Source organism: Oncorhynchus mykiss, chromosome 3 (assembly GCF_057628025.1).
Source record: "Oncorhynchus mykiss isolate SJ-2025 chromosome 3, ASM5762802v1, whole genome shotgun sequence".
Taxonomy (NCBI): Eukaryota; Metazoa; Chordata; class Actinopteri; order Salmoniformes; family Salmonidae; genus Oncorhynchus; species Oncorhynchus mykiss.
The window spans coordinates 20,429,559-20,455,791 of record NC_143024.1 but is presented as its reverse complement, the minus strand read 5'-3'; the positions used below and the strand labels follow the sequence as shown (position 1 = coordinate 20,455,791).

General features: G+C 45.7%; 2 protein-coding genes across 7 annotated transcripts; both read left to right on the top strand.

Annotated features, from left to right (window-relative positions):
- The first annotated feature begins 225 nt into the window (after window positions 1-225).
- On the top strand, window positions 226-19,737 carry LOC110501040 (aryl hydrocarbon receptor nuclear translocator). Of its 6 annotated transcripts, none has more exons than XM_090224202.1 (19): window positions 229-541; window positions 1,522-1,615; window positions 1,804-1,851; window positions 1,974-2,018; window positions 2,640-2,853; window positions 3,039-3,252; window positions 7,048-7,150; window positions 7,233-7,298; window positions 8,914-8,999; window positions 10,969-11,045; window positions 11,133-11,267; window positions 12,182-12,408; window positions 12,779-12,901; window positions 14,243-14,324; window positions 14,563-14,759; window positions 14,860-15,034; window positions 15,499-15,670; window positions 15,778-15,914; window positions 16,032-19,737. In XM_090224202.1, the coding sequence occupies exons 1-19, from the start codon at window positions 505-507 to the stop codon at window positions 16,113-16,115; spliced, it is 2,316 nt and encodes a 771-aa protein (XP_090080328.1). In that variant the 5' UTR covers window positions 229-504; the 3' UTR covers window positions 16,116-19,737. The 6 variants fall into 6 exon arrangements, with proteins under 6 accessions (XP_036823954.1, XP_036823946.1, XP_090080345.1 ...); XM_036968038.2 differs by having other exon boundaries at window positions 15,496-15,670; XM_036968059.2 differs by lacking the exon at window positions 12,779-12,901 and having other exon boundaries at window positions 226-541.
- Window positions 19,738-22,567: 2,830 nt separating this feature from the next.
- Window positions 22,568-25,337, top strand: LOC149984447 (angiogenin-like). The gene is made up of 2 exons (XM_090224192.1): window positions 22,568-22,706; window positions 23,217-25,337. The coding sequence occupies exon 2, from the start codon at window positions 23,235-23,237 to the stop codon at window positions 23,829-23,831; it is 597 nt and encodes a 198-aa protein (XP_090080318.1). The 5' UTR covers window positions 22,568-22,706; window positions 23,217-23,234; the 3' UTR covers window positions 23,832-25,337.
- Window positions 25,338-26,233: the final 896 nt, after the last annotated feature.

Sequence of the window (26,233 nt, the reverse complement as noted above, 5' to 3'; positions counted from 1 at the left end):
AACACAGGGATTGTATATTGTGCACTTATTTTAGTGTACACACATACAATATGTTTCTGAAATAGGAGTAGTAGGTTTATTACATTATAATGTGAGTATAACATATCACTCAAATAATCTTAAAGGTTAAGATCTTGCTTTGACTCAAATAAAATATTATACAGATGGTTCTGGCCTGTGATTCTGTGTAAGTGGTCAAACATTGGGGTTGCCCTCTTATTGGATGTCACTTGTATCCCGCTAATGATTGAAGAAAAGTGTTACATAGCTAGAGCCTATACAGTTATTGCTATTAGCCGTGAACGCCATCTTGGATCTAGAAGGTTTCCAAACGGGGAAAATAGATACTTTAATTCTTATTTTGTAATTTCCCCCACTGGCTGATGATGAAGAAACACGAGTCATGACGTCCCCTCTTTATTTGCTGATATAGTTAAAATCGGTAAATCTGAGAGGATTGTGGACTGAGGAAATTTCCGCAGTTTACTGTAACTTGGTTTGTTTATGTTATTCAACCCGGACATGGACTCTTCTATCCCAGGTACAGTAAAGTTTTAAACTTGTGGGAATAAGTTCAAATGTTATAGGTGATAATGCAGATGGAAAATTGGCGATCCGTGGCCCTTTGACCGAATCTGTCACTTTCTCCAGATTGCGTCTGATGACAGCATTAGGGAGCTAGATAGCTTAGCCCCAGCTGCGCTAACTGGCCAGCGAAAGCAAGCTAACTGAATATTTTACTTTGAATTGAATAATTTAACTAGCTAACTACTTAGCTAGCTATTGACGTTTCTGTCTTGCAACATCGTAGTTAGCTACCAACCTGGGCAAATAGCTTGTCTTACATTTAGCTGGCATGACCTAAGGTTAATGTTGCCAACTCGCCATGTTAGCTTAGCTAGTTATCATTTTTAGCTAGCTTGCTAGGTGACAGACTTGCGTAGGTTATGCTCAGACAAGTTAGCTACTAACTAGCTAGCTAGTTTGTGTCAATATTTCATCAAAACAAGTGTTATTTTGAACGAATCATTAGCTTTTTTTTTGACCACCTGACAGTTAGCTTGTTCTGCTTGGCTTAGCATAGCTAGCGAGTTAGTTGTAGCTACAGTATTTGTTAGCTAGCGAGCTTTGTGGCTAGGTAAGTTAACGCATAGCCAGTTTCATTACCAGAGAGGCAATAGCTAGCTCGCTATACTCACAACTGCAGTGGTCACACGCTCTGGCTTGGAGAGCTGCATGGTTCAATCCAGCATTCACACACCATTTTATTCGTCTAAATCAATTCTTACGATTGGTTGATTAACGTTAGTTGACTCAGGTGTGTTACTACATGGCTGTCTGGAGCAACATATGTCCCGGTAGATACGTTTATGGCTAAATAAATTAAACAAACAGTTGTGTTATTGAAGTACACTTGTAGCATCGTGTAACGTTACGTTGCATAATTTATCTCTGTCTGTCTGTCTGTCTGTCTGTCTGTCTGTCTGTGTGTGTGTGTGTGTGTGTGTGTGTGTGTGGCAGACATACCAGATGACTCTCTGGGTTTGGGAGCCGGTGGGGCCCAGGCAAGCAGCAGTGCTGTTGTGCCAAAAGGGTCCAATAAGAGACGAGCTGCGTGAGTATAGTATACAATGCCAATGAATCAGTCAATCACTATGTCACAACTTTAACAGACGGTCTATAGCTATGACAGCACAGGGTAGAAGTTGTCCATAGGTGCAGAATCAGAATCACACCGATAAGTTGTTGATCCATTCTTTGGTGTTAACTTTGCAAACCTGGATTCTGTCTACCTCCTCACAGGCCAGACTTCGATGATGATGATGATGATGATGGAAGCAAGCTCTTCAGGTAGGATTGACACCTGTCTCTCGCTCTTTCTTGCTCTCTCATCTCTCTCCCTCTCTCTATCTGATCTGACTGTATTGTGTTGGTTGTTTTGATGACAGATCTTCTTCTCTGTCTTTGACCAGGTGTGATGACGATGGAGGAGGAGGAGACAAAGAGCGATTTGCCAGGTAGAATAAGGAGGTTGTTGGTGCGTGTTTGTGCGTGTGTATAATACAGATATTCTGCATGCACACATCCCGAGACACCAGATTCCCTATCACACCACTGTGATTATTGTCTCTACTACTAACCCCTGAGCTCAGGGACACCTGTTCACTCCTATCAATCCCTTTCTTCTGAGCACAACCCCTTTCTCTCCCTCCTTCCCTCTCTGCTTCTCTCTCTCTCAGGATCTCTGAAGTCTTTTTCTTTCAGCACTTCCTCTCCTCTATCACTCTGTCTTGCTTTGAAAGACCAGGTTCTCTCTATCTCGATCTCTACATTTATCTATCGTATTGATGGATCATTCACTCCTTGTTATATTTATCAATCCATGCTTGTTCCACCTACCTCATCCTAATCTGAAAATATCATTTGGTTACGCCAACACTAAAGTCTACTCCATGTTGTCCACCTACCTGCCCACCTCTTCCCATTTATATCCACCCCTCTTTCTCTCCACCCCACCCCATCCCTCCTCTACCTCTTACTCTCTGCCCTTCCTATTTCTTCCCATCTCTACCCCATCCCTGTCCCTCCTCCTACTCTCCTCTCCTCTCTTCCTCTCCTCCCTCATTCCCTCGCTCCAGGGAGAACCACAGTGAGATTGAGCGGCGGCGGAGGAACAAGATGACTGCTTACATCACAGAGCTGTCAGACATGGTTCCCACCTGCAGCGCGTTGGCACGGAAACCAGATAAGCTGACCATCCTGCGCATGGCCGTGTCCCACATGAAGTCTCTGAGAGGGAGCGGCAACACTGCAGCAGACGGGACATACAAACCATCCTTCCTCACCGACCAGGTTAGAGAAAGAGAGGCAGGAAGGAAAGGGAGGAGAGGGGGCTGAGAGATGACAAGGGGAAATGTTATCATGTGTGTTTGTTGCACAATAATAACTGAGTGTATCTTCCATGTCATCTCTCCCTCCATCGTTCTCTCTCTCCTCTACCTCTCCTTTCCTCTCACTCCCCATCCCTCTCTTTGTAGGAGCTGAAGCACCTGATCCTGGAAGCTGCTGATGGCTTCCTGTTTGTGGTGTCGTGTGAGAGTGGACGGGTCGTCTACGTGTCAGACTCCCTGACCCCTGTTCTTAACCAATCACAGTCTGACTGGCTAGGCTCCTCACTCTACGACCAGCTCCACCCGGACGACGGAGACAAACTACGAGAGCAGCTCTCTACTGCAGAGAGTAACAATACAGGTACACACAGGTGGTACAGATGAACTACAGGAGTAGCTCTGTACTGCAGAGAGTTATAATACAGGTGGTACAGATTAACTACAGGAGTAGCTCTGTACTGCAGAGAGTTATAATACAGGTGGTACAGATTAACTACAGGAACAGCTCTGTACTGCAGGGAGTTATAATACAGGTGGTACAGATGAACTACAGGAGCAGCTCTGTACTGCAGAGAGTTATAATACAGGTGGTACAGATGAACTACAGAAGCAGCTCTGTACTGCAGAGAGTTATAATACAGGTGGTACAGATGAACTACAGGAGCAGCTCTGTACTGCAGAGAATAACAATATGGGTGGTACAGATGAACTACAGGAGCAGCTCTGTACTGCAGAGAGTTATAATACAGGTGGTACAGATGAACTACAGGAGCAGCTCTGTACTGCAGAGAATAACAATATGGGTGGTACAGATGAACTACAGGAGCAGCTCTGTACTGCAGAGAATAACAATATGGGTGGTACAGATGAACTACAGGAGCAGCTCTGTACTGCAGGGAGTTATAATACAGGTGGTACAGATGAACTACAGGAGCAGCTCTGTACTGCAGAGAGTTATAATACAGGTGGTACAGATGAACTACAGGAGCAGCTCTGTACTGCAGAGAATAACAATACAGGTGGTACAGATGAACTACAGGAGTAGCTCTGTACTGCAGAGTTATAATACAGGTGGTACAGATGAACTACAGGAGCAGCTCTGTACTGCAGAGAGTTATAATACAGGTGGTACAGATTAACTACAGGAGCAGCTCTGTACTGCAGAGAGTTATAATACAGGTGGTACAGATGAACTACAGGAGCAGCTCTGTACTGCAGAGTTATAATACAGGTGGTACAGATGAACTACAGGAGCAGCTCTGTACTGCAGAGAGTTATAATACAGGTGGTACAGATGAACTAAAGGAGCAGCTCTGTACTGCAGAGAATAACAATATGGGTGGTACAGATGAACTACAGGAGCAGCTCTGTACTGCAGGGAGTTATAATACAGGTGGTACAGATGAACTACAGGAGCAGCTCTGTACTGCAGAGAGTTATAATACAGGTGGTACAGATGAACTACAGGAGCAGCTCTGTACTGCAGAGAATAACAATACAGGTGGTACAGATGAACTACAGGAGTAGCTCTGTACTGCAGAGTTATAATACAGGTGGTACAGATGAACTACAGGAGCAGCTCTGTACTGCAGAGAGTTATAATACAGGTGGTACAGATTAACTACAGGAGCAGCTCTGTACTGCAGAGAGTTATAATACAGGTGGTACAGATGAACTACAGGAGCAGCTCTGTACTGCAGAGTTATAATACAGGTGGTACAGATGAACTACAGGAGCAGCTCTGTACTGCAGAGAGTTATAATACAGGTGGTACAGATGAACTAAAGGAGCAGCTCTGTACTGCAGAGAATAACAATATGGGTGGTACAGATGAACTACAGGAGCAGCTCTGTACTGCAGAGAATAACAATATGGGTGGTACAGATGAACTACAGGAGCAGCTCTGTACTGCAGAGAATAACAATATGGGTGGTACAGATGAACTACAGGAGCAGCTCTGTACTGCAGAGTTATAATACAGGTGGTACAGATGAACTAAAGGAGCAGCTCTGTACTGCAGAGTTATAATACAGGTGGTACAGATGAACTACAGGAGCAGCTCTGTACTGCAGAGTTATAATACAGGTGGTACAGATGAACTACAGGAGCAGCTCTGTACTGCAGAGAGTTATAATACAGGTGGTACAGATGAACTAAAGGAGCAGCTCTGTACTGCAGAGTTATAATACAGGTGGTACAGATGAACTAAAGGAGCAGCTCTGTACTGCAGAGTTATAATACAGGTGGTACAGATGAACTACAGGAGCAGCTCTGTACTGCAGAGTTATAATACAGGTGGTACAGATGAACTAAAGGAGCAGCTCTGTACTGCAGAGAGTTATAATACAGGTGGTACAGATGAACTACAGGAGCAGCTCTGTACTGCAGAGAGTTATAATACAGGTGGTACAGATGAACTAAAGGAGCAGCTCTGTACTGCAGAGTTATAATACAGGTGGTACAGATGAACTAAAGGAGCAGCTCTGTACTGCAGAGAGTTATAATACAGGTGGTACAGATGAACTACAGGAGCAGCTCTGTACTGCAGAGAATAACAATATGGGTGGTACAGATGAACTACAGGAGCAGCTCTGTACTGCAGAGTTATAATACAGGTGGTACAGATTAACTACAGGAGCAGCTCTGTACTGCAGAGTTATAATACAGGTGGTACAAATGAACTACAGGAGCAGCTCTGTACTGCAGAGTTATAATACAGGTGGTACAGATGAACTACAGGAGCAGCTCTGTACTGCAGGGAGTTATAATACAGGTGGTACAGATGAACTACAGGAGCAGCTCTGTACTGCAGAGTTATAATACAGGTGGTACAGATGAACTACAGGAGCAGCTCTGTACTGCAGAGAATAACAATATGGGTGGTACAGATGAACTACAGGAGCAGCTCTGTACTGCAGAGTTATAATACAGGTGGTACAGATGAACTACAGGAGCAGCTCTGTACTGCAGAGAATAACAATATGGGTGGTACAGATGAACTACAGGAGCAGCTCTGTACTGCAGGGAGTTATAATACAGGTGGTACAGATGAACTACAGGAGCAGCTCTGTACTGCAGGGAGTTATAATACAGGTGGTACAGATGAACTACAGGAGCAGCTCTGTACTGCAGAGTTATAATACAGGTGGTACAGATGAACTACAGGAGCAGCTCTGTACTGCAGAGTTATAATACAGGTGGTACAGATGAACTAAAGGAGCAGCTCTGTACTGCAGAGAATAACAATATGGGTGGTACAGATGAACTACAGGAGCAGCTCTGTACTGCAGAGAGTTATAATACAGGTGGTACAGATGAACTACAGGAGCAGCTCTGTACTGCAGAGAGTTATAATACAGGTGGTACAGATGAACTACAGGAGCAGCTCTGTACTGCAGAGAATAACAATATGGGTGGTACAGATGAACTAAAGGAGCAGCTCTGTACTGCAGAGTTATAATACAGGTGGTACAGATGAACTAAAGGAGCAGCTCTGTACTGCAGGGAGTTATAATACAGGTGGTACAGATTAACTACAGGAACAGCTCTGTACTGCAGAGAGTTATAATACAGGTGGTACAGATTAACTACAGGAGCAGCTCTGTACTGCAGAGTTATAATACAGGTGGTACAGATGAACTACAGGAGCAGCTCTGTACTGCAGAGAGTTATAATACAGGTGGTACAGATGAACTACAGGAGCAGCTCTGTACTGCAGAGTTATAATACAGGTGGTACAGATTAACTACAGGAGCAGCTCTGTACTGCAGAGTTATAATACAGGTGGTACAGATGAACTACAGGAGCAGCTCTGTACTGCAGAGAGTTATAATACAGGTGGTACAGATGAACTACAGGAGCAGCTCTGTACTGCAGAGTTATAATACAGGTGGTACAGATGAACTACAGGAGCAGCTCTGTACTGCAGAGTTATAATACAGGTGGTACAGATGAACTAAAGGAGCAGCTCTGTACTGCAGAGTTATAATACAGGTGGTACAGATGAACTACAGGAGCAGCTCTGTACTGCAGAGTTATAATACAGGTGGTACAGATGAACTAAAGGAGCAGCTCTGTACTGCAGAGTTATAATATAGGTAGGAGACACACACAACACTAATGACTGTGGGTAATGACCCTTCTCTCTCTTTCTCAGGGAGGATGTTAGACCTGAAGACAGGAACAGTTAAGAAGGAGGGACAGCAGTCCTCCGTCAGGATGTGTATGGGAGCCAGACGATCTTTCATATGTAGGATGAGGTGTGTGTGATGAGCTTGCATGTGTATATGGCTGTATGCACCTGTGTTGGGCGTGTGTATTCTGAAATGTGTGTGTTTGTAGATGTGGTTCGTGTCCAGTGGAGCCCATGTCTATGAACAGATTGCATTTCCTGCGGAGCAGGAACAGGTGAGATCATTCTTGTATATTTTACTGTAAAAAGTGCATTCGGAAAGTATTCAGACCCCTTGACTTTTTCCACAGTTTGTTATGTTACATCCTTGTTTTAAAATGTATTAAATATACATTTTTCCTAATCAATCTACACACAATACCATTATGACAAATCGAAAACAGGCTTTTATACATTTTTGCACATTTATTAAAATAAAAAACAAATACCTTTACATAAGTATTCAGACCCTTTGCTATGAGACTTGAAATTGAGCTCAGGTTCATCCTGTTTCCATTGATCATCCTTGAGATGTTTCTACAACTTGATTGGAGTCCACCTGTGGTAAATTCAGTTGATTGGACATGATTTGGAAAGGTACACACCTGTCTATAAAAGGTCCCACAGTTGACAGTGCATGTCAGAGCACGCCACGTTGTTGAAGGAATTGTTTATAGAGCTCAGAGACAGGATTGTGTCGCGGTACCAGAGACAGATCTGGGGAAAGGTACCAAAATATTTCTGCAGCATTGAAGTTCCACAAGAGCACAGTGGCCTCCATCATTCTTGAATGGAAGAAGTTTGGAACCACCAAGACTCTTCCTAGAGCTGGCCACTCGGCCAAACTGAGTAATTGGGGGAGAAGGGCCTTGGTCAGGGAGGTGACCAAGAACACTGACAGCTCCTCTGTGGAGATGGGAGAACCTTCCAGAAGGACAACCATCTCTGCAGCACTCCACTAATCAGTCATTTATGGTAGAGTGGCTAGACAGAAGCCACTCCTCAGTATAAGGCTCATGACAGCCTGCTTGGAGTTTGCCAAAAGGCATTTAAATGACTCTCAGACCATGAGAAACAAGATTGTCTGTTCTGATGAAACCAAGATTGAACTATGGCCTGAATGCCAAGCGTCACGCCTGGTGGAAACCTGGCACCATCCCTACGGTGAGGCATGGTGGTGGCAGCATACTGTGGGGATGTTTTTCAACGGCAGGGACTACGAGACTAGTCAGGATCGAGGGAAAGATAAACAGCGCAAAGTACAGAGAGATCCTTGATGAAAACCTGCTCCTGAGAGCTCAGACTGCGGCGAAGGTTCACCTTCCAACAGGACGATGACTCTTAAGCACACAGCCAAGACAATGCAGGAGTGGCTTCGGGAGAAGTTTCTGAATGTCCTTGAGTGACCCAGCCAAAGCCTGGACTTGAACCCGATCGAACATCTTTGGAGAAACATGAAAAGAGCTGGTCAGCGACGCTCCCCATCCAACCTGACGGGGTTTGAGAGGATCTGCAGAGAAGAATGGGAGAAACTCCCCACATACAGGTGTGCCAAGCTTGTAGCGTCATACCCAAGAAGACTCTGGGCTCTAATCGCTGCCAAAGGGGCTTCAACAACTGAGTAAAGGGTCTGAATACTTATGTAAATGTCATATTTCAGTTTTTTTTATAAATTTGCGAACATTTCTGAAAACCTGTTTTTGCTTTGTCATTGTGGGGTATTGTGTGTAGATTGATGAGGAAAAAGGCTTTAACTTAACAAAATGTGGAAAAAAGTCAAAATGTCTGAATACTTTCCTGAATACAATGTGTAGTGAACTATGCCTTGACTGGTAGTGTTCTCCCCTGTAGGAATGGTCTGGGCCCACCCAAGGATGGAGAGCCTCAGTATGTGGTGGTCCACTGCACTGGATACATCAAGTCCTGGCCCCCCACAGGTAACTAACTAACTAACCTATGGCATAGCTCTTATATCAAATCACATTTTATTGATCACATACACATGGTTAACAGATGTTAATGCGAGTGTAGCGAAATGCTTGTGCTTCTAGTTCCGACTGCAGCAATATCTAACATGTAATCTAACAATTCCCCAACAACTACCTAATACACACAAATCTAAAGGGGTGAATGAGAATATGTGGATATAATTATATGGATGAGCGATGGCCGAGCAGCATAGGCAAGGTGCAATAGATGGTATAAAATACAGTGTATACATGTGATATGAGTAATGTAAGATATGTAAACATTATTAAGGTGGCATTATTTAGAGTGGCATTGTATGAAGTGATCCATTTTATTAAAGTGGCCAGTGATTGGGTCTCAATGTTGGCAGCAGCATCTCTGAGTTAGTGATTGCTGTTATGCAGTCTGATGGCCTTGAGACAGAAGATGTTTTTCAGTCTCTCGGTCCCAGCTTTGATGCACCTGTACTGACCTTGCCTTCTGGATGGTAGTGGTGTGACCATGCAGTGGCTCGGGTGGTTGTTGTCCTTGATGATCTTTTTGGCCTTCCTGTGACATTGGGTGCTGTAGGTGTCCCGGAGGGCAGGCAGTGTATTGATTTTAAAGAAAGGCATTGATGTTTATGGTACATTGGTGCATGACAGTGCTTTTTTTGCAAATGCGCTTGTTAAATCATCACCCGTTTGGCGAAGTAGGCTCTGATTCGATGAGAAATTAACAGGCACTGCATCGATTATATGCAACGCAGGACACGCTAGATGAACTAGTAATATCATCAACCATGTGTAGTTAACTAGTGATTATGTTAAGATTGTTTTTTAAAAGATAAGTTTAATGCTAGCTAGCATCTTACCTTGGCTTCTTGCTGCCCTCGTGTAACAGGTAGTCTTGCAGGCTCCTCGTGGAGTGCAATGTAAGGCAGGTGGTTAGAGCGTTGGACTAGTAACCGGAAGGGTGCAAAAACGAATCTCCGAGCTGACAAGGTAAAAATCTGTCGTTCTGCCCCTGAACAAGGCAGTTAACCCACCGTTCCTAGGCCGTCATTGAAAATAAGAATGTGTTCTTAACTGACTTGCTAGTCAGACTTCCTAGTTAAATAAAGGTGTAAAAAAATAAATAAGCAAATCTGTGTCCAAAAATACTGATTACCGATTGTTATGAAAACTTGAATCGGCCCTATTTAATCGGCCATTCCGATTAATCGGTCGACCTCTAGTTGAGACCCAGGGCCTCAAGCTTAATTTTGAGCTTGGAGGGTACTATGGTGTTGAATGCTGAGCTGTAGTCAATGAACAGCATTCTTACATAGGTATTCCTATTGGGGCAGTGTGATGGCTTGAATCGTCTGTGGACCTGTTGGGGCGGTATGCAAACCGAAGTGGGTCTAGGGTGGCCGGTAAGGTGGAGGTGATATGATCCTTGACTAGTCTCTCAAAGCACTTCATGATGACAGAAGTGAGTGCTACGGGGCGGTAGTCAGTTAGTTCAGTTATCTTTGCCTTCTTGGGTACAGGAACAATGGTGGCCATCTTGAAGCGGGGACATCAGACTGAGATAGGGAGCGATTGAATATGTCCGTAAACACACCAGCCTGTCTGTGCATGCTCTGAGGACGCGGCTGGGGATGCCATCTGGGCCAGCAGCCTTCCAAGAGTTAACACATTTAAGTGTTTTACTCACGTCGGCCGCGACGGTGGCACTGTATTATCTTCATAGCGGGCAAAGAAGGTGTTTAGTTTGTCTGGAAGCAAGATGTCGATGTCCGTGACGAGGCTTGTTTTCTTTTTGTAGTCCGTGATTTCCTGTAGACCCTGCCACATACGTCTGGTGTCTGAGCCGTTGAATTGCGACTCCACTTTGTCCCTGTACTGGCATATATCCAATGTATACACTACTGCTGCATACTGAGTCGTGTGTGTTTGCCTGCTCGCATTTCAGGGGTGAATCTAACAGATGAGGAAGCAGACAATATTCAGGGGAGTCGCTACTGTCTAGTCGCCATCGGTAGACTTCAGGTAAGATGGGACAACTTAATGTCCAATGTTTGGATGGGCTCATGGAACCACCATCTTGCAGACACTTGTTCCCCCCTTGATGTCTAGGTGACCTCTTGCCCGAGCGACACAGACATAAACAGCATCAGCGTTCCGGTGGAGTTCATCTCTCGTCACAACTGCCAGGGCCTCTTCACCTTCGTAGACCACCGCTGCATGGCCACAGTGGGCTTCCAGCCTCAGGTAGGCCTCACAGCCTGGGGCTAGAGTAGGACAAACACCCAGCATCACATTTCATAGTTTATCAGAATACAGTATGTGTTTAAACTGTGTATTAGGATACAGTATGTGTTTAGACTGTGTATCAGGATACAGTATGTGTTTAAACTGTGTATTAGGATACAGTATGTGTTTAAACTGTGTATCAGGATACAGTATGTGTTTAGACTGTGTATCAGGATACAGTATGTGTTTAAACTGTGTATCAGGATACAGTATGTGTTTAAACTGTGTATCAGGATACAGTATGTGTTTAAACTGTGTATTAGGATACAGTATGTGTTTAAACTGTGTATCAGGATACAGTATGTGTTTAAACTCTGTATCAGGATACAGTATGTGTTTAAACTGTGTATCAGGATACAGTATGTGTTTAAACTGTGTATTAGGATACAGTATGTGTTTAAACTGTGTATCAGGATACAGTATGTGTTTAAACTCTGTATCAGGATACAGTATGTGTTTAAACTGTGTATTAGGATACAGTATGTGTTTAAACTCTGTATCAGGATACAGTATGTGTTTAAACTCTGTATCAGGATACAGTATGTGTTTAAACTGTGTATCAGGATACAGTATGTGTTTAAACTGTGTATCAGGATACAGTATGTGTTTAGACTGTGTATCAGGATACAGTATGTGTTTAGACTGTGTATCAGGATACAGTATGTGTTTAAACTGTGTATCAGGATACAGTATGTGTTTAAACTGTGTATCAGGATACAGTATGTGTTTAAACTCTGTGACAGCTGTAAGCTTGATCTAACTTGTTCTGTGTTGTGTGTGTGTGTGTGTGTGTGTGTGTGTGTGTGTGTGTGTGTGTGTGTGTGTGTGTGTTTGTGTGTGTGTGTGTTTGTGTGTATGTGTGTGTTCCCCAGGAACTGCTGGGTAAGAACATCTTGGAGCTGGCCCACCCTGAGGACCAGGAACTGCTGAGAGACAGCTTCCAGCAGGTGGTCAAGCTGAAGGGTCAGGTGCTGTCCGTCATGTTCCGCTTCCTGTCCAAGACCAGAGACTGGCTCTGGATCAGGACCAGCTCCTTCACCTTCCAGAACCCCTTCTCTGAGGAGATAGAGTACATCATCTGTACCAACGCCAATGTCAAGTAGGTGCTGTATACACACACAGACACACATCATCTGCACCAACGCCGAGTAGGTACACATACACACACGTACACACACACCTGCACCAACGCCAAGTAGGTACACACACACACCAACACGCACACACGTATTATCTGCACCAACGCAAGTCACCTGAGTGTGAGACGCCTACAACACATAGACACCACAACTCTATTCCACCTCAACATCTGAACATCTCCACTCTGCCTAACCAATCTGTTGAGCCACCTTAGGAAATGTGATGTCATCTCTTCCAGGATGTGTGTTTGTCAGTATGTTCACCTCCCCTCCATATCTTTCTCTCCCTTCCTTTCCTCCTCACCCCTTGTTTTTGTTGTGGGCCAGTAGAACCTCAACTCAGGACACCCTCACCCCCCTCTCGTCCTCAGTTGTGTCTTTGCCCCCCTCGCTGGGGGAGAGCAGTCCTAACTTCCCCCCTGTGTCCCACAGCCCAGGGCAGGTGGCTGCCAGGTGAGACCAGACCCCCTCAACCCCCCCCCCCCCTGGCATGGGTCAGCTGGGGCTGCTGCTGCTGCTTCACTGGAGACTACAACTCTATTTCTCTCTTGTTCCCTTTATTCTCTTGTTCTCTCTGGTCTGGTTCAGAGTTCACCCCTTGGTAAGGGCTGTGGATTGTTACTTGACTTGACCGGGCCTTTCTGTTTTTGGGTGATTCCCCGTCTCCCTCTCCCTCCTCAACAGCAGTAAGATATCCATCATGACCACGGTGTTGGTAATGAACCCCCTCTGCTCTTTTCTTCTTGGTTACCATAGTGACTGGTGGTGGGGCAAGTGCTGTTGGTCGGCAGGTGTTTTGGTTTCCCGAGCAGTGGTGGAGGGCCTTGACGAAAATGATATTTTCTGTTGTCACTGCTAACACTCTTTTTTTCTCTCTCTACCACTCTACCACTCCCTCTCTTCTCCCTCTACCACTCTCTACCACTCCCTCTTTTCTCTCTCTACCACTCTCTACCACTCCCTCTTTTCTCCCTCTACCACTCTCTACCACTCCCTCTTTTCTCCCTCTACCACTCTCTACCACTCCCTCTCTCTTCTCCCTCTACCACTCTCTACCACCCCCTCTTTTCTCTCTCTACCACTCTACCACTCCCTCTCTTCTCCCTCTACCACTCTCTACCACTCCCTCTTTTCTCTCTCTACCACTCTCTACCACTCCCTCTTTTCTCCCTCTACCACTCTCTACCACTCCCTCTTTTCTCTCTCTACCACTCTATACCACTCCCTCTCTCTTCTCCCTCTACCACTCTCTACCACCCCCTCTTTTCTCCCTCTACCACTCTCTACCACTCCCTCTTTTCTCTCTCTACCACTCTCTACCACCCCTCTTTTCTCCCTCTACCACTCTCTACCACTCCCTCTTTTCTCTCTCTACCACTCTCTACCACTCCCTCTTTTCTCTCTCTACCACTCTCTACCACTCCCTCTCTCTTCTCCCTCTACCACTCTCTACCACCCCCTCTTTTCTCCCTCTACCACTCTCTACCACTCCCTCTTTTCTCCCTCTACCACTCTCTACCACCCCCTCTTTTCTCCCTCTACCACTCTCTACCACTCCCTCTTTTCTCCCTCTACCACTCTCTACCACTCTACCACTCCCTCTCTTTTCTCCCTCTACCACTCTCTACCACTCTACCACTCCCTCTCTTTTCTCCCTCTACCACTCTCTACCACTCTACCACTCCCTCTCTTTTCTCTCTCTACCACCCCCTCTTTTCTCCCTCTACCACTCTCTACCACCCCCTCTTTTCTCCCTCTCTTTTGTCTCTCTCCCCCTTCCCCCCCCCTTTCCAGACAGTTGCAGCAGCAGCAAGCAGAGTTGGGGGGAGGAGGGAGAGATGGTCTGTACGAGGCAGGACAGGTTACACTTCCACAGGTAAGACTAGCACTGACTAAAACACACACCTAACTGGGGCCTTAACCCCACAACAAGTCCTCCATCCAGCGGTTCTGGACTGCAGCTTGATCCTGTGCTTATCTCACTGTATGTGTGATGTCTTGGGGGCGAGATCGTTCTACTGTTCGCTGTAACATGGACAATAAAGTTGTATTGTTGTACCTACCTCCAAGCCTTTAGTGAGTATTGACCGCTTGTTGACCGTTGTCCATGTCAGATGCCTGTCCAGGCCGTGACCGCAGCTGGAACTGACCACAGTAAGACCATGGACAAGGCAGAGATGCACCCCTCCATGTACCCCAACCCAGACCAGGCCAAGTTCCTGCCCTCCACCTCTGCCACCGGAGTACCCATCTACCCTCAGGACAACAACAACTACACCACTGCCAACCGCTCCAACGACACATACAGCAGGTATGACCACTAGCCTCTGTTGTACTGTTTTAAACTGATCTATGGGCCATGTATACTGAATAAGAGATTGTAATGTCCTGTTGTTATGAACTAATTCCAGGTCAGTAGGGATGGCCCCTCAGATGGTGCAGCCATCCCACTCCGCAGGCCAGGTGCTGGCTCAGATGTCCCGTCAGAACGGGGCACCCCCCTCCAACAGCAGCCCCCTACAGGGAGGGGCAGCGGTGAGCTGGCCGGGGCCAGCAGCAGGGGCTAGACCCCCCTTCAACAACCAGGTGAGACAGCTGGCAGCTGCAGGTAGAAGCTGTCCAAACAACCTGAAGTTTAGATCCTCTGTTGTTGCCCAAAGTGCTACAGATGTAGAATCTTAATTTAAGACTTTTCTACAGCAGGAAAATAATCCTGCAGCAACAGGAAATATTAATTATTTTGTGTATTATAATTTGTTTGTGGAAATTACAATTGTCAGAAGCTTTTTTTAAACCTCAAATACAATCCAAGTTTAAAATTGGCTGCATTGCAGGACAGTTTTCCTTGAACAGGGTTATCAAATTGAAATCCTACATCTGTAGCTGGTGTGATGGGGATGAGTGCTCTGGGGTTCTTGCATCTCTGTATCTTAGCGTTGTAAAGGACCTCGTCTGTTATTCCTGTGTAACCTGTGTTTTGAGTATCACACCCAGACAGTTTCAACAAAGTGTGAATAATAACATGGTGTTGTTCACCTCCCGCCCAGCAGGTGGTGCCCCAGGCAGGGAAGGCCCTGTCTCCCCAGTTTGCCATGGGAAGTTTTGTTGGGGGCTCTTCCTCCTCATTTGGGGCGATGCCCACCACTGCTGCTCCGACCCCCACCATGGGGGCTAACTACCCAAATATCAACCCCCGCGCCAGCCTCAATTCCAACGGATATGGTACGTGACCCTGAGAGAGTGTGTGTGTGTGTCAACTACAGTAGTGTTTTTATGTGTTTGTGTATGCTGGTGTAGTTAGATACTGAATCGCCCATTGTCTCTGATAGATGGCTTGGGGTCGGGGCAGCAGTTCCCCTCCAGGGCAGTGGAGGCAGTGTGGCCCCAGTGGCAGGGCCAGCAGCAAGCTCAGAACAGGGCAGAGCAGCACCCCCACACACAGAACAACCAGCCTGACATCTTCCCTGTAAGTCTCTCTCCCTCTACCTATATCAATCTGCCTTTCCCTTCCCCATGTCTCCATCTGTGTCTTTTGTTATGTGTTGTCATGTTGCTTTCAAGTTAAATCTTTCTCTCTCTCTAGGATGTTCTCGCCATGCTGGACCAGCCAGCCAACTTCAACAACGATGACTTTGAGATTCCCATCTACCCCTCTTTCAACGAGTGACCTCACATACACTCTTCCACTTACCTCCTCTGTCTCTCAAATGTCTCCTTCTCTCTCATTTGGTGCACTTTGCTCTCTTTCTTTGCCTGTCGTGATCCAAAGAGAGCATGTCTAATTATCGCTCAGATGATTGCACTGCCAGGATGGAGAAAGCGAGTTAATCAGGGAAAAGAGAGAGTGAAATCAAGTTTAGGTATGCAAATGCAGGTTCAATAAGCACGTGAAAGGGGGAGAGAGAGAGAAGAGATTCAGGGTTCAGCGATAGTTGTGCAAATGTAAAATGACATCTGTAGCTAGCACTGCCCAAGCTCCACAGCCAGTGGATTTGTTGTAGAGATGTAACACACAATCCCACCTGAGCATGCACAAGGCCCTGAGGCAGGCACTGCTTCACCAGTAACACACAAACATGGCCTTTCACTAACCGAGTCAGCTGTGTGTTTAGATCTATGCTGCTCCACTGGTCTGTACATCATATGGATAGATCAGTCCAATCATTCACTTGAAGCCTCAGGCAATCCAGGTGATCTACAGCTTTGGGGGAATATGTGGGAATATATATATATGGGAATATTCTGATCTGAAGCCTGTGAATATCCTCTATCTGCTCCCCTCGCTGTTTTAGCTTAGCGACCCGTAGCATGTTCAAAAGGACACTGTCCTCACGCAGGCAGATTTATACCAACACTGTACAAACACTTTTATATTTCTACATTGACGATGTCACCTAACAATGTGGTTATGGTGGTTTCAGGTGGAAAAGAGGGAGAGATGTCTATGACTAGTGAGGGAGAGATGGGGAGAGATGTCTATGACTAGTGAGGGAGAGCTGGAGAGAGATGTCTATGACTAGTGAGGGAGAGAGAGATGTCTATGACTAGTGAGGGAGAGATGGAGAGAGATGTCTATGACTAGTGAGGGAGAGATGGGGAGAGATGTCTATGACTAGTGAGGGAGAGCTGGAGAGAGATGTCTATGACTAGTGAGGGAGAGAGAGATGTCTATGACTAGTGAGGGAGAGAGAGATGTCTATGACTAGTGAGGGGGAGAGAGATGTCTATGACTAGTGAGGGGGAGAGAGATGTCTATGACTAGTGAGGGAGAGAGAGATGTCTATGACTAGTGAGGGAGAGAGAGATGTCTATGACTAGTGAGGGAGAGAGAGATGTCTATGACTAGTGAGGGGGAGAGAGATGTCTATGACTAGTGAGGGGGAGAGAGATGTCTATGACTAGTGAGGGAGAGATGGGGAGAGATGTCTATGACTAGTGAGGGAGAGCTGGAGAGAGATGTCTATGACTAGTGAGGGAGAGCTGGAGAGAGATGTCTATGACTAGTGAGGGGGAGAGAGATGTCTATGACTAGTGAGGGAGAGATGGAGAGAGATGTCTATGACTAGTGAGGGAGAGATGGAGAGAGATGTCTATGACTAGTGAGGGAGAGATGGAGAGAGATGTCTATGACTAGTGAGGGAGAGATGGAGAGAGATGTCTATGACTAGTGAGGGAGAGAGAAGGAGAGAGATGTCTATGACTAGTGAGGGGGAGAGAGATGTCTATGACTAGTGAGGGAGAGAGATGTCTATGACTAGTGAGGGGGAGAGAGGGAGAGAGATGTCTATGACTACTGAGGGGGAGAGAGATGTCTATGACTAGTGAGGGAGAGAGAAGGAGAGAGATGTCTATGACTACTGAGGGGGAGAGAGATGTCTATGACTAGTGAGGGAGAGAGATGTCTATGACTAGTGAGGGAGAGAGATGTCTATGACTAGTGAGGGAGAGAGATGTCTATGACTAGTGAGGGAGAGAGATGTCTATGACTAGTGAGGGAGAGAGATGTCTATGACTAGTGAGGGAGAGAGAAGGAGAGAGTTGTCTATGACTACTGAGGGGGAGAGAGATGTCTATGACTAGTGAGGGAGAGAGATGTCTATGACTAGTGAGGGGGAGAGAGAGGTCTATGACTAGTGAGGGGGAGAGAGATGTCAATGACTAGTGAGGGGGAGAGAGATGTCTATGACTAGTGAGGGAGAGAGGGAGAGAGATTTCTATGACTAGTGAGGGAGAGAGAGATGTCTATGACTAGTGAGGGGGAGAGAGATGTCTATGACTAGTGAGGGGGAGAGAGGGAGAGAGATGTCTATGACTAGTGAGGGAGAGAGGGAGAGAGATGTCTATGACTAGTGAGGGGGAGAGAGATGTCTATGACTAGTGAGGGGGAGAGGTTGAGAGAGATGTCTATGACTATTGAGGTTGAGAGAGATGTCTATGACTAGTGAGGGAGAGAGATGTCTATGACTAGTGAGGGGGAGAGAGGGAGAGAGATGTCTATGACTAGTGAGGGGGAGAGGTTGAGAGAGATGTCTATGACTAGTAAAGGGAAGAGGGGGATATGAAACTACAACCTGATGTAGTCCTACATATACCCAGTATATAAGTCAAGTGTTTATATACGGTTATATGTCTACTGGAGGTGTTTGTATAACTTTATTGATCTCAACCTGAATGCACAGCAATCCCAGGGTCCCTTTCTCACTCGTTTGTATTCCTTCCTCTGTTACCCAGGGTTACCCAGCACACTCTTCCTCCACTCACGCTCTTCCTCAATCACCCTCCCAAGTGTGCTTTTTTTTCTACTTACACTAGGAAAAGGAAAATGAAAAAAGACATTGGAAAGCAATAATTTACAAGCAGGAATGATGTTATTTTTTAAAGCCATTCTTTATTGTTGTCCTACATGTTTTTATCTTGATTATTGTTCTTGAATACGGAAATACACAGGAAGTAGTAATGATTTGATTGACTGAAATTTTCTTCAACTGATGTTTTTATTTTCTGGCCTTTTGATTGGCTCTTCCTGTTTTGTAGCCATCTCCATTGCTACTTCGTGATAGGTTGTTTTTGATGTATATTGACCAGGGCATCTTGTTCAGGACAGAAAGGTCCAGTTTAGAACTGACAAGATTCCTCATTCAATATGACAGAATCATGCCATGATGTTTGGCCTGAAATTCAAGTCATCCTAATCATGTTCCAAACACATGACCCAATAATCCATTAAGCAGTAGATGTTGATTGTGAGTTTGGCAATTAATACACTTTTTCTTCTTCTTTTTTTCAATCAAAGTTCATCCTTATCGAGATAGTTTGACATTCATAAATATGATCTGAATCAAACATTTGTTTTCTGAAATCGATTGTGATATTTAGTAAGTCACTATAACACTCTTATACAGGGAATTAAGAATTCTGATTGGGCAACAGAGGGCTGTGAATTTTAAGGTTCTGAAATACAAAAATTGTTATTGTGTAGGCCTTTCATTTTAAGTCTGATAATGTATACATGTCTGTGAGCGTAATTCACAGACTTGCCGAAACATGTGAATTGTATGTAAACCCATCATGTGTCAATAGTCACACGATGAAAATGGCAGTTTGATGACTGTGTTGTCTTGTTATTGTTTTAAACCACTTTGGTTGTTCCCTGTCCAGGTTTTTACAATGATGTGAGCTGCAGTTTATATAGCGCACACAGATACACAAATATAGGAATGTAAATGAAATGTTAAACAAGAGAAAGTGAAATGTTTGGTTTTTCTATTAAATTGTTATATTGTCAAGAACTTGTGGGTGGATATTTGTTTATTTTAGGGGTCGGGGGGCTGTAACACTTGAACTGTTCGTTTTGAGAAATGTGATGATTGTACAACGTCACTCCTATGTATAAAATGTGTAGGCCTAGTCATCAGACCTGGGTTATAACACTATTTCAGGTATTTCAATTACTTTTCAATACATTTCAAAACAAGTATTCAGATAACCTTTTATTTGAAAAAACAAGTAGTTTAATATTGGATTGTGTTTGAAGTACTCAAATACACTCCCAGGTATTTAAATAGTATTTGAAAACACTTTCAAATACAATTTGGTCAACTACTTGGTTTTTTACAAATACAAGTTCAAATAAAAGTATTTGTTTTAGGTTGTGTATTTGGAAATACCAAAATACACAGAAAAAAATATTTAAATAACACATACTCAAATTCACATTTGAAATGAGGTCTGAGTCATATGCATAAAACCCATGACTTTGTCCTTAACAGTCTTTAGAATGCTCAGTATGTTCACATGGTCTCTACCTATATACGAGAGGAACAGAGAGACAGTCCATAAATCCATCCACCCTATGTGTCCATCTATAGAAACACAGATGGTTTCACTACGTCAGAGAGGAACAGAGAGACAGTCCATAAATCCATCCATCCTATGTGTCCATCTATAGAAACACAGATGGTTTCACTACGTAAGAGAGGAACAGAGAGACAGTCCATAAATCCATCCATCCTATGTGTCCATCTATAGAAACACAGATGGTTTCACTACGTAAGAGAGGAACAGAGACAGTCCATAAATCCATCCATCCTGTGTCCATCTATAGAAACACAGATGGTTTCACTACGTAAGAGAGGAACAGAGACAGTCCATAAATCCATCCACCCTATGTGTCCATCTATAGAAACACAGATGGTTTCCCTACGTAGTGAAAGGTTGCTCTTTTTAGAATAAGCTTCTCTCTCATTCTCCCTCATCGTTTGGCTCATCATAGGCTAGTTGTTCCACAGACTCTGTCGTTAGATGTGTTTAGTACCAATGGACTAGATGGCTAAAAAACACCATCAGCGTCACCAACCATGGAGAGATACAGGGTGAACAGGCTTTTGTTCTAGCCCAGCACTAACATACACTAACTCATTCAGGTCTTGAAGAGCATGTATTGACAAATCTTAATCACACACAGGCACACATGCATCCTACATACGCTAGCCCCACCCATCCTACATACGCTAGCCCCACCCATCCTCCATACGCTAGCCCCACCCATCCTACATACGCTAGCCCCACCCATCCTACATACGCTAGCCCCACCCATCCTCCATACGCTAGCCCCACCCATCCTCCATACGCTAGCCTCACCCATCCTACATACGCTAGCCCCACCCATCCTCCATACGCTAGCCCCACCCATCCTCCATACGCTAGCCCCACCCATCCTCCATACGCTAGCCCCACCCATCCTCCATACGCTAGCCCCACCCATCCTACATACGCTAGCCCCACCCATCCTCCATACGCTAGCCCCACCCATCCTACATACGCTAGCCCCACCCATCCTACATACGCTAGCCCCACCCATCCTACATACGCTAGCCCCACCCATCCTCCATACGCTAGCCCCACCCATCCTCCATACGCTAGCCCCACCCATCCTCCATACGCTAGCCCCACCCATCCTCCATACGCTAGCCCCACCCATCCTCCATACGCTAGCCCCACCCATCCTCCATACGCTAGCCCCACCCATCCTACATACGCTAGCCCCACCCATCCTACATACGCTAGCCCCACCCATCCTCCATACGCTAGCCCCACCCATCCTCCATACGCTAGCCCCACCCATCCTACATACGCTAGCCCCACCCATCCTACATACGCTAGCCCCACCCATCCTCCATACGCTAGCCCCACCCATCCTACATACGCTAGCCCCACCCATCCTACATACGCTAGCCCCACCCATCCTACATACGCTAGCCCCACCCATCCTACATACGCTAGCCCCACCCATCCTACATACGCTAGCCCCACCCATCCTACATACGCTAGCCCCACCCATCCTCCATACGCTAGCCCCACCCATCCTACATACGCTAGCCCCACCCATCCTACATACGCTAGCCCCACCCATCCTCCATACGCTAGCCCCACCCATCCTACATACGCTAGCCCCACCCATCCTCCATACGCTAGCCCCACCCATCCTACATATGCTAGCCCCACCCATCCTCCATACGCTAGCCCCACCCATCCTACATACGCTAGCCCCACCCATCCTACATACGCTAGCCCCACCCATCCTACATACGCTAGCCCCACCCATCCTACATACGCTAGCCCCACCCATCCTCCATACGCTAGCCCCACCCATCCTCCATACGCTAGCCCCACCCATCCTCCATACGCTAGCCCCACCCATCCTACATACGCTAGCCCCACCCATCCTACATACGCTAGACCCACCCATCCGACATACGCTAGCCCCACCCATCCTCCATACGCTAGCCCCACCCATCCTACATACGCTAGCCCCACCCATCCTACATACGCTAGCCCCACCCATCCTACATACGCTAGCCCCACCCATCCTCCATACGCTAGCCCCACCCATCCTACATACGCTAGCCCCACCCATCCTCCATACGCTAGCCCCACCCATCCTCCCCACTGGACAGTATTTTTAGCTGAAACCTGATCCCTTCAGCAACAGAGAATAAAGGCCACACTGCAAAACCCCTGCCTTTAACTAGCTCCGTGGACACACACACTAACCCGTTGTGACATGCAGACATGCACACTGTGACGCAGTCACGCAGCAGGACGTTACGTACACATGGGGACACACCCGTCTACAGTCCTGTAAGGAAAATAAAAGAATGAGACGTGTGAGCTGAGGGCTGAAGTTATTCTCCACCAATCTGGAACAGAGTTCCATTACAGAGACACACTGCAGCAGACATTACGGATCCATAACCAGGTAATGTACAACTTAATGTATACCCATATCTCTGTGTGTTAGAGAGGGATACGTGTGTAAATAGTAGTGAGAGAGCTGTGTGTGAGAGAGCTGTGTGTGAGACAGCTGTGTGTGAGAGAGCTGTGTGTGAGTCAGACTCAAGCCCTTCCTGTGTGTGAATACCTTCCTCAGTGCAGACAGCCTGCCTGACTAATACGGCCAGATTAAATGTGCACGTGTAAACAATGCCTGTTTTGGAACCCTGTTTGATTGTAGATGGGAGGAAGAGAGATCCTGTTCACATTATATATTTCATTTTGATTGAATAACCAATGGGTTGTAGAACAGTTGTAGAAGCTCTGAGTGTTAACGGGGTCAGAGAATGACAGGGAGCCAGGGATCAGATAGGGACGGCCCCATTCAGTTCCAGTGCATATTTAAATCCAGATGGGCATCTGTAATAGATTTTTTAAAATGAGATGGGGGGGCCTACAAGCCACTTCACTCACTGAGCTATTTGTTTCTCTGCAGCTTCAAGACTTCTAAAGGATGAAGAACCTTAAACTTCTCATCCTCTCTCTCTCCATCTGCCTGTTGCTGGGCAACCTGGGGGTGAGTGGCTACAGTAATGTCGAACCCTGCCAACGGTCCCGATGCAATAACTGCCATGAAAAGTTCCTATACCGGCATGTGCGTCCAAATACCCCGTTAACGACGGACCGCAACGCGTGGGAGAAGTATCTACGTGGAAAAAACGACTGCTCAAGACCCACGCAGTCCTTCCTCCATCCCAAAGACCGGGAGAGGGTGGACGCGGTCTGCTCCAGCTCTGGGGGAAAGAGGTACCAGGGGAACCTGTGCATCAGCCAAAGCCCTTTCACGTTTCTAACAGTGAGGAGTGAGACTGGGACCTGCGGTGTGTCCAGCGTGCGGGAGGAGACCAAGCATTTGATCCTGGCATGTGAGGTGCTGGAGAACAGGTGTGTGCCGGTCCACTTCGAGGGGAACCGCGAGGGGAGCAAGCCCGACAATAACGCTGCAGGATGTGGCAGCACGGAGAAAGGGAAGGGCTCGAGCTTCAAAGTCTCAGGAATGTGGCTGGCATCTTCATTGATACTCATGTTTCTCTCACAACTCCTTTTCTGAACAGTTCATGGGGGGGGGGGGGGGGGGGGGTCAAACAATACATCAAAAGGAAGTTAGTTTTAAAGTGTCTGTCCTAAAAAAAAAATGTTCCCGGAGTATCCTTTAGGGGTTCTTCAAATTTAAGAGTCTCATCTTTCCATAGAGGGGTCGCATTAGTTTGTTGGCCAAACCGTTCGGACGCTACAGACGTTTTTGTGAGAAGAACGATTTCCGCCATGTCTCATGGTCTGACAAACAGTAGCTTGGTCACCTTCCACCACAGATGCGGAAGGACGCCATTGGCGGATGAGGTGAATTGAGACGCAGCCCATCCAAAAAGCTACATCTCTCTAGCTTAGAGCTACAATATGTAACTTTTTGGGCAACCCCACCAAATTCACATAGAAATACGAGTTATAGATCTTATATAGATCAATAACTATATAGATCTCTATAGATCAAGTCTAAGAAGCGGTAGATCTGTTCTATGTGTGCTATTTTCGCGTCTTTTACTTTCAGATTTGTACACAAGCAGTATTTTTGGTTATTGAAAAAATATTTCACAGCAGTTTAGGTGGAACTATGATTCTCTACACAATGACTGCCTGTTTTGTCATAAAATTCTAATAGTTTACCTCATTTCAGTTTATCAACCAGGAAATGGCGGAGTGATTTCTTAATAGTACATCTTTAAACAGAGGGATTTTGATGGGGATTTTTAAAAATATTCTAATTAGATTTCAGCGGGGGGGGGGGGGGGGGGGGGGAGCAGACATCGACTCTAGGGGGTGTAGACTGCCATGTATTCAGGTCTGGTCCTGGGCTATAACGTTTCACTCGCAACATTTAAAAGACTGCCATCTATTCAGGTCTCGTCCTGGGCTATAATGTTTCACTCACAACATTTAAAACTGCCATCTATTCAGGTCTGACCCTGGGTCTGAACCTGGGCTATGATGGCCTGGGTACCTTGTACTCTGTGTCATATGCCAAATATGTTTAGCATAAAAAGAGTGGCAAGATGGGAAATGATAGCTCAACAGACTGGTACCCGTACCAGATTAGGGCTATGACGTTTCACACACAACAGCTAATAGACTGCCATGTTTTGTTCTCTCACGACATCTATCTGTTTTGTCATATGTATGTTATGGACGGTGTTGCCTGTTCCTGTGTGCCAGTCAGGCATCTGTCTATGGCTGTGGGCCCCAGCCTAATGTTGGCGTCAGCATTTCATTACCTTGTACTTCATTTGAAAAAGTGTATTGTACCATGCTGAATATATGCACTATCAATAAAGGCTGATTTGGTAGAATGTTGAAGAGCAGCATCATCAGCCAGCACCATAGGACTTAAAACCACATGACCTCATCTGAGTGGTCACACACAAGCAGCACATTCCGAGTTGGCAGGCAAGTGCTTTACTATGAGCATGTAAACATGTAATACACCCCCATCAGCCTACAACATGGATTGGCTTTTGTAGGCCTGCAAAAAAAAAGGAGAAATAAAAAAGATTTTTAGGAACTCAGTCTGGGTCTCAACTTACTATTGAGAGTTAGTAGAATAGTTAGTAGAATTCTACAATAGTAGAATCATAAGGTGCTATTTTGAACTCTGGTTGTGCATCAGTAGTTTTTCTCTTGTGTCAGTCACTGACATTCACTCAATTAGCCGTGTCTGCTAACATTTTTTACATTGGTAAGTTAGTCTAGTGTCCAGCTTTCTAAACTTGTAGAAATCATGGACCGGGGGGCCCTATTGATTATGTTAGTCACTCTCACTTAGATATCATATTAAAAACTGCAAACATTTCTCTTCACCCTATTGCAAAATGTGTAGAATTGCAGAAAATGTAGTCTAAAACTTCCATCACGAGGATAGGAGCACGTAAGGATGCATTGTGAAAGTATCAGAGCAGTGCCGTGGTCAGGAAGAACTTCAAAAGTATTGAGATGGAATGTGGGCATTCTTCAGTGTTTCTATAGGGTGGACAGCATTCACTTTTAGCCTAGTTCTGCTCAATGGGCAATTGAACAGGAATAAAATGTGAAAGAGGAAGTTTGTTTGTGGTTTAGACAATTCTGAACTATTGGGCTATTCAGGGCTCCACTGTGACCCCTTTCCTTGTTCTATAGGCCACTCAGGTCCAGCTTCTCTATCAGACATGCACTGTGTGAGGGACGTCTAGAAATAGAGGGCCATATGTGGAGCTCACCTGGTGAAACTTGTTCTGCATGCACACACAAACACAGACACACGCATGTACACCAGTGGAGGCTGGTGGGAGGAGCTATAGGAGGACGGGCTCAGTATAATGGCTGGAATGGAATAAATGGAACGGTATCAAACACATCTAATGTATGGAAACCACACGTGTGACTCTATTTCATTTATTCCATTCTAGCCGTTACAATGAGCCC